The sequence below is a fragment of the Mesitornis unicolor genome, unplaced genomic scaffold (genome assembly GCF_000695765.1).
Source record: "Mesitornis unicolor isolate BGI_N332 unplaced genomic scaffold, ASM69576v1 scaffold14138, whole genome shotgun sequence".
Taxonomy (NCBI): domain Eukaryota; kingdom Metazoa; phylum Chordata; class Aves; order Mesitornithiformes; family Mesitornithidae; genus Mesitornis; species Mesitornis unicolor.
Genome location: NW_010203951.1, coordinates 3,490 through 11,641, shown reverse-complemented (window position 1 = coordinate 11,641; position 8,152 = coordinate 3,490). Strand labels below are relative to the sequence as shown.

The window sequence follows — 8,152 nt, the reverse complement described above, 5'->3', positions numbered from 1 at the left end:
TCCAACTCGATGCTGCTGGCTTTGTGCGTATGTACCGGGCCAGCCGGGCGGGGATGGGATGTTCCCCCTCTGACCCTGGCTGCCTGTGTCTCCCGGAGGCCTTTCTCCTCCCACGGGGTGCAGCGGGGCCGTGAGGGGATGGCGAGCGGTAGATGCTTCGGGTGTCAATAGAGTAGGGGCGAGAAACTTGAAGAAAAGCTCTTTAGCAAACAATCGGCAGACAGCTTCACTAGAGAAGAGCTAAGCTATGTTGTACAAAGCATGGCCCAGTAACGTCTTTGATTGCGCTCTTAGGAAAGCGGAGATGAAAATGGTAGAAGCGTGGTTCCCCAGCCTGACATTACTGCCTAAGGCCACAGCAGAAACATTCCTGTGAGTACCGGTCGTTTGGGAGCAATGGATGGGCATAGCCATAGCTGAGGTAACTTTGAGTCCCTAATTTCCGAGAGGTGCTAATACCAACTTTATATTAAATGGACTCTAGTTTTCTGACTTGCATATGTGCGTTTTGAGTGGTGGTTTTTCTTCAGTGTGCTGGTCCTGAGGTGGGTGAAGGATTGGATAAAGTAGGAGTGCGTGTTGGGGGGCAGCGAGGATAAGGCTGCTAAGGAACTGGGAGAAATACTGAGGTTTCACAAAATGGGGTTTAGTCAACACTAAAAACTCAGGGGTTAAAGGTTCTCAAACTCTTCTGTAGGGTAGACCATGGCTTAACACAAGGAAGTGCCTTTTGAACCTCACATAAAGTCTGTTCCCACAGTCCTTTGGTACTGGCAGTAAAATAGAATCACTGCTGTAGCTAAGGTAGTTATGAACATGGAGAAGCAATGGTAGGAGAATACGGGCATTGATCCCTGCGTCTTTCAATGTTACTTAGCAACTGTTAAGAAAGAGTCAGCAGGGTATGACTAGCCAGGTGTCCACAGACCACCAGCAAAAGCTGCGTAGGCAGAATACAAGGTAACAATCAGGATAAACAGGCAGAATTTTAAAAAGTAGTGACTTTTTTTTAAAGTATCACAAACAAAGACTGATAATGACATTCTTGTTTCTTCACAGCCTGGATGAAGGGACTGAGTGATATGTACAGCTGGTAAGTATGGCTTAGAAACAAGTAAGATCCTTATAAAATTTCAAAGTATAATGTACTAATTTTCTTCCTTGTTTCTCCCTCTCTTCCACCTCTTTTTGTCTTTCAGTTTCTTCTGTGTTCTAGGCTTGGCTCTGTCATTCACCTCTGCGGTGCACCCACAGGCAATTTCCTGCCCCTTCACTTTCCCATCTAAAATGGTTTCCTGCATTCTACATGTAAATTTTAATTAGTGCAGGCAAAAGGGCCTCCAGTCTTTGCAAAGAATTTGAACAAATCTTGCCTGAGTGGTGGTGTTCTAGCTGTTCAGCATGTCTTGGCTGCTCCAGCACTGCATGCTCTGACCATGAGCAGCAATTTCTCCCTCAGCAATGTGAAGGGCTTGAGGAATCTCACCACGCAGGAAGATAGGGCACTCAGAGTCACGGAGTCTATTGCTATAATCGTCATTGCCATTTTCATCTGTTTGGGCAACCTCGTGATCGTTGTCACCCTCTATCGGAAGTCTTACCTTCTCACGTTGAGCAACAAGTTTGTGTTCAGCCTGACCCTCTCCAACTTTCTGCTCTCTGTACTGGTGCTACCTTTTGTTGTCACCAGCTCCATCAGGCGGGAATGGATATTTGGAGTTGTTTGGTGCAATTTCTCAGCCTTGCTCTACATGCTGATCAGCTCAGCCAGCATGCTGACTCTTGGACTCATAGCTGTGGACCGGTAAGAAGCTCTTTTCTAATGAATGGTAGCGAACTGCCTAGTCATTCAGTAGAGTGGCTCTCTGGCTGCTCATAGAGGTGAGAAGCTCTGCAGTGGATTAGCTGCAGACTGTTGTAGTGTCATTTTTCCTTCAGCCCTTTGTGAAAATTTAATACCAAACAGCAGAAAATTACATCATCAGTAATGCAGAATGCAGACATGGATCTAGAGTTTTTTAAAGCTGTTGGAGGTATAATAACATACTACTTGAGAAACAAGAAATAATGACTTAAAACTCCGGATTTTACCCTAAGCACGCACTCACACATAGGGACAGATTTAATAGCTGCATGTGTGTCTTTAAGCCAAATTTTACAATCTTGCCTGCAATGATACATATTTTTATCTGTAGTTATTTTTATAAACCCATTCCCTGAGCCCACTTTGGGGTTTGTAGAAAAAGAAAACTAGGTATCAGCATCATTAAGATATGTTCTTTTATTATTGTAAGTCTTCTGTGCTCCTGTTGACTCTTTCTTTTCTTGTCCACCAGGTACTATGCTGTCCTGTACCCAATGGTTTACCCAATGAAGATAACAGGCAACAGAGCAGTGGTGGCTCTTGTGTATGTGTGGCTACATTCCCTTATTGGCTGCCTCCCTCCTCTTTTTGGCTGGTCATCTTTGGAGTTTGACCAGTTCAAGTGGATGTGCGTGGCAGCCTGGCATAAAGAGGCTGGCTACACTGCTTTTTGGCAGATCTGGTGTGCCTTGCTGCCTTTTCTGGTCATGATGATCTGCTATGGATTCATATTCCGTGTGGCAAGGATTAAGGCCCGCAAAATCCACTGTGGTAGCATCGTCATTGTGGAGGAGGACTCCCAGAGGAATGGGCGGAAGAACTCCAGCACTTCCACGTCCTCTTCAGGCAGCCGAAGGAATGCTTTCCAAGGGGTTGTGTACTCGGCCAACCAGTGCAAAGCTTTCATAACCATCTTGGTTGTCATCGGTGCTTTTGTGGTTACGTGGGGGCCCTACATGGTGGTAATTACATCAGAGGCGCTTTGGGGAAAAAACAGTATTTCCCCTGCTGTGGAGACATTAGCTACGTGGCTGTCCTTTTCCAGTGCCATTTGCCACCCGCTAATTTATGGACTGTGGAACAAGACGGTGCGCAAGGAGCTACTAGGAATGTGCTTTGGGGATCGGTATTATCGTGAGTCCTTTGTTCAGCGGCATAGGACGTTGAGGTTATTCAGCATTTCCAATAGAATCACAGGTAAGACACATGGCTGCAAAAGTCACTCTTCCTTAATACTAGTATGTAATGCTTAATGTCTGTGTGCTTGGCATGTCTCAGGGCTCTGTAAACAAAAGTGGGATGTTTCTGGAGGTTTCCACAGTCTTTATTCAGGTTATCATACTTGCTTTAAAAGAATGGGTTTTTTTTCTGATAGTTAAACTCTTTCTCTTACTCTAGTAAAACTTTCTCTGCAGAGAAGAGATAGTGATGAGGTTAATAAAAATAATTTATTTTCTTCTCTTTCAAGCTCTTCCTTTCATGTGCATACTGTTTTGTGTTATCCAGGTTGGAGGGCTACCAATAGTAGTGCATGTTCTTTGATTCCTGGCTTTATGCTGCAACTCTGAGATTCGCTAGCGTTAACGCTGGCTTTACTATTTCTGTAAATTCAGTATTTAGCCGTAATGGTTGTGAAGAAAATACGATAAATAGAGTAAAACTATGTGAAAGAGTAAAGCTTTTCGATGTCTCCCCAAGCTGAAGGCTGAGAGCTTCATTTGTTCAGTTTTTTGTTTTGGTTGGGTTTTCTTGTTGTGCCCTAAAGACACAGCACCCATGATGAGACAGCTGACTTTGAGCATATCTTCTAGCAGCACTGTTTGGGAAAAACATGCTGCTAGTTTTCAGCAAGTTCAGCCACTTAAAAGAGACTGAACTGAAAAGTAAAATCACTAAATAGAAAATTAGTTCTATTTAGCTCAAACCAGGACAAGCACCTTTGTAAGAATCCTGGGATCAACTCCCATCTTGGCGAGGCATTGCTGTGCCCCCAGCCTTGTCACAGATGCTGGTGTCCACTGGGTTATTTTCTATCTAGAAGGTATCTGGCAAATATCCCCATCTCACAGAGTGTGTGTGCTTCATGTTCAGCCCCTCTGCCTGATAAAACGTGCAATTGCAGAAAGAGCAGGAGGGAGATGGTACAAATAGAAAGGAGACTTCTCATATGGAGAGACTCCAAGGATACCCTGAAAGCTGCTGGCTGGGTTTCTAAAATGGGAAGTCCAGATGCTGCACACTCTGGATCAGCAAAGTAAGTTTTATATGTAGAATAATAAATAAGGCAGTAGAATGGGTATTACTGGAAGAGGGTTTTACTGTTGCAGGCCCTTAAACATTCATTGTGTAACAAGAACAAAACTCTCTTGCAGATTTGGGACTATCTCCTCATCTCACTGCCCTCATGGCAGGTGGGCGGCAGTTAGGAAGCAGCAGCAGCACAGGAGACACAGGTTTCAGCTGCTCACAGGATTCAGGTAATTCAGGATTCAGTCTCATGCTTTGTTTTCTTGGGCAGAAGACTGCACTTGTAATTCGGCAGAACTCTCTGGGATAGTCTGTATTTACACATACAGATCTCTTGGTGGATGAGTGACATGAAGCATCTGTTCCAGCTGTTACAACAAAACTGCTGCAGTTGCTTTTTAACTTCCTTGCTCTCAATATATTTGCTTGCAAAATATTGTTTACTTTAAGGAAAGATGACCCTCCTTTGATAATGAGTCCTGAGAACAGGACTCGCTGCTATTGTGCCTTTCTCTAGTTTCTGTCGTTCTTCAGGGACTTTCCCTGAATCCACAAGGAACAGCAACAGAGTGCTGTGGAGTATGTGCTTCTCTGCTTCCTACTTTGTAAGATACCTTGTCTTGTTCATTCTGCAGTGTGAACATAAACTCTTGGGGTGGTTTCAGCTTATGATTTCATCAGTACTTAAGATCCCTCAACTGAAGAGGTTTTGGGAAAGGAAAAAAGAGTTCTGCCAGTCATTTTCTATCCAGACCTGTAGCTAGATTTTTCTGGCAGTTAATTCAGCTATCACTCCTTAACTCCACTACAGTTAATTTAAAGAGTATTTCTGCTCTAGAGACACCAGAGGGTGATCTTCTAACATTTGCTTGATGTTAGGGGTTTGTTTCTTACTTTTGTAAAGGAAGTAGATGGTAGATGTTTTATGCAGGGAGCATTATGCCTGGTGTGGTTATTCTGCAGCTGTTCGTGATAAAAGAGAATAGCAGTTCAGATTTCCATTCAGGTCTGATTACAAGCATGACATTTGGCAGCTATGGTTGTCTGCCTCTCACATAGCCACTGTTAGCCTCTTGTCTTCATCATAAAATGGGAAAAGTTGCCCTCAACTTCACCCTTTATTTACTGAAGGTAAGGCTTCACCTTTGTATGCTGTCCTGTTGACATTATAAGCTCTGCAGCTGAGCATTTCAAAGCTGCTTGAGCTTTCAGATAACTAATGAGAAGATTTCCAAACCCTTTCAGTGAAAACTGACCTAATTTTTTTTCTGTGCAGTGTTTAATTCAAGCTGAAATTTACTCACAAAAGCTGGGTTTAGACATCTTTTGAAGGAGCTGCTATAGACTGAAAAGTTTTTGCCACAATTTAAACATTGTACCCAGTGTTACTCTGTTCTGCTTGAAAACTCTTGCTTCGTTTCAGGAACAGATGTGATGCTTCTTGAAGATTACAGCTCAGATGGCCCTCATGCCCCACACTGCGTCTGTCCTCCTCGAAGGAGGAGTTCAGTAACGTTTGAAGATGAAGTAGAGCAAATTAAAGGTGGGTTTAGTGGGAACTATGGAAATGCTTGGAACCAACTGTATTGCCTGCTCAGGACCTTCAGAATTGCCTTAAAACGTACCTGAGCACTCTTCACCTTGATAGACCTGACCATTCATGCAGGTACGACAGAAAGTAAGATCAGGTCTTTTTTCCAGATCTGAAATAGCAACAGACAAGGACAAGAGTCAGGAGCATCCTATGTATATCTACATAATATCTGCTATGTTGCACTGCAGTATCCTCTCTGCAACTCCACTCGTCTGGTGTTTGTTGCAGTCCGTTCTCTGTTTTCAAGGAATACCTTTTCCTGCCCTCATGCTTTGATTCCATTATTCCATTATCCCATTTGGTGCCACTGTTTGTCATTCACAGACTTGAAATTCTTCCATTTACAGGTTTAATGGTTGGATATAATTTCATTCTGTTTCACTTTTGTTTTTTACTTAACTTCTACTTCATTTACTTTGCTGAGTGTTTCTCAGCAAGTATGGGTGAAGATAGATGAACTACATGCACTTTTTTTTAGTCATCTCACTTGATTCTGTGTCAGCAAAGTGTTGCTGTGATCAACTCTAAAATATGGCAAGGCTAATTTAATTTAGCTGATAGTTACAGTAATATGGACTAGAAGACTTGATAATAGCAAGTGAATTTCCTAAAAAATGAATTATTGTGGACAGTACAAAAATGAGCAGAATGCCTTGAAGAATCGAGTAATAATAAAACCTGGCTGATTTTTATGATTCTGAAATAATAAAGACCACTCTTTCTGTGGAATTTTCTTTTCAAGCGACTTGGCAAAATTCACTCTTGCCCTCTTTCCAGCATGAGCTGATTATTTCCTTGGACAAATACATTACCATATGTTTCCATTATCTTTCTGAGCGATTACCTTGGGGCAGGTATCTATATTTTTGTGCAGTTCAGTGAAAGGTCTTAGTGCAAAGGTTCCCCGCAGGTTTAGCAGTTCTCCCTCGTATGTCTTGGAGTTTTCAGGATCTTCGAGATTTAAAGTTATTTCAGCAGCCTCACTGAAGAATTACATTTAGGATGAACACCTGTGTTGCCCAATATGTTGGTGGGTAGAGAGATATAGAGAGGCTACAAAAGCAACTACATCAACACTGAGAAGCAGGTGTTTCCAAGGTAATAAAAGATTAGGAAGAAGTATACTACTGTCAGCAGCCGCATTCTTCAGCTTCCCCTGTCATAAAAAGCTCTACAATGTCCCCACTGGAAGTGGATCCAACAGTGTGGCTGGAACAAATTTAATCCTAAGGGCAGCAGGCTGCTGATTTTAATCACTACTTGGAAGAAGCCCTTGGAGTTTGGGGACTGTTAGTCCATAAAAACAAAGTCTGGTGGTTGGACTGTAAAATAGCTCTTAAACTGCACTGTTCATATCAATAAAGTGCAAGATCTTAGTCCAAAAGCATTGAGAATCCCTGTAAAGCTGTAAGTTGTGCTTAGAACAGAGGAAATACAAATTACGGATTCTGTTCCTGTTTTCTGGATGAATTCTTGCCTGATGCCAGACAATTCCCATTGTCCCTAATTCTGGACTCCAGGTGGTAAGCAGAAACTGGGCTGTTGACTTCAGCTGGGTACAAATTCAGACCAATAAAATCCTATGAGTGTAGGTTCAGATTCAGAAAATCATTCAACATACACTTCATTCAGAGTTAAACTTACACGTTATATTGGAGGTAATCTTTCTCTGCTTGACCGCTCTGAAGCTTTGTGTTCATAGGAAGGGTTAGGAAAGCTGGGTATCATTGGTAAATGTGTTCTGTAGGGTGGTTATTTTGCAGAGGGCTTTATCATACCTGTACTAAAGGATCAATATTAGTCTTCAAGCATTTGCGCAGCCATGCTGATCCACTGATAATTTTCTGAAATGTTGCTTTTTTTTTCTTCTCAGAAGCTGCAAAGAATTCTGTTCTTCAGGTAAAAGCTGAAGTACATAAATCCTTGGACAGTTATGCAGCCAGTTTAGCAAGAGCTATTGAAGCTGATGTGAAAAGCAGCTTGTTTGGGGAAAGTGCGTTACCAGGAGCTCTCTTCCCTGTGCGGACTCTGCCAGGAAACAACATGAACACACGGCGTGGCATCAGGCCCCATGCTAGCCAGAGACTTCAGTTGCAGAGCATCGATGAAGGAAATGTTTAACAGCAGTACTGGAGTGAGAAAACAGAATGAAACGACTAAGTGGGACCTACCATAGCTGTTAGTGTTTCAACAGAGTCAGGATACCTTGGCAGGATTTTTTTCAGTGTTTTTTCAACACTTGAAAAACAGCTGAATTCTGGTACTTATATCAGCATTTTACAGCAGTACTTGTTTACTGTTTAGGGGTGCTATTGACTCTTCTGTGCCATGCCTTAAATCTGTCACACAATGCATAGGAATGCAGGGTTTGATTTCATCAACCAGATCATTAATCTGTTGAACCTCGGGTCTATTATTGGCCAAAACTGATATAGGAATGAAAAAGG

General features: G+C 42.5%; 1 protein-coding gene across 1 annotated transcript; it reads left to right on the top strand.

The window, feature by feature from the left end:
- The first annotated feature begins 1,391 nt into the window (after positions 1-1,391).
- On the top strand, positions 1,392-7,826 carry GPR161 (G protein-coupled receptor 161). Its single transcript, XM_010190911.1, has 5 exons — positions 1,392-1,804; positions 2,337-3,061; positions 4,237-4,341; positions 5,535-5,654; positions 7,579-7,826. The coding sequence occupies exons 1-5, from the start codon at positions 1,437-1,439 to the stop codon at positions 7,824-7,826; spliced, it is 1,566 nt and encodes a 521-aa protein (XP_010189213.1). The 5' UTR covers positions 1,392-1,436.
- The last annotated feature ends 326 nt before the right edge of the window (positions 7,827-8,152 follow it).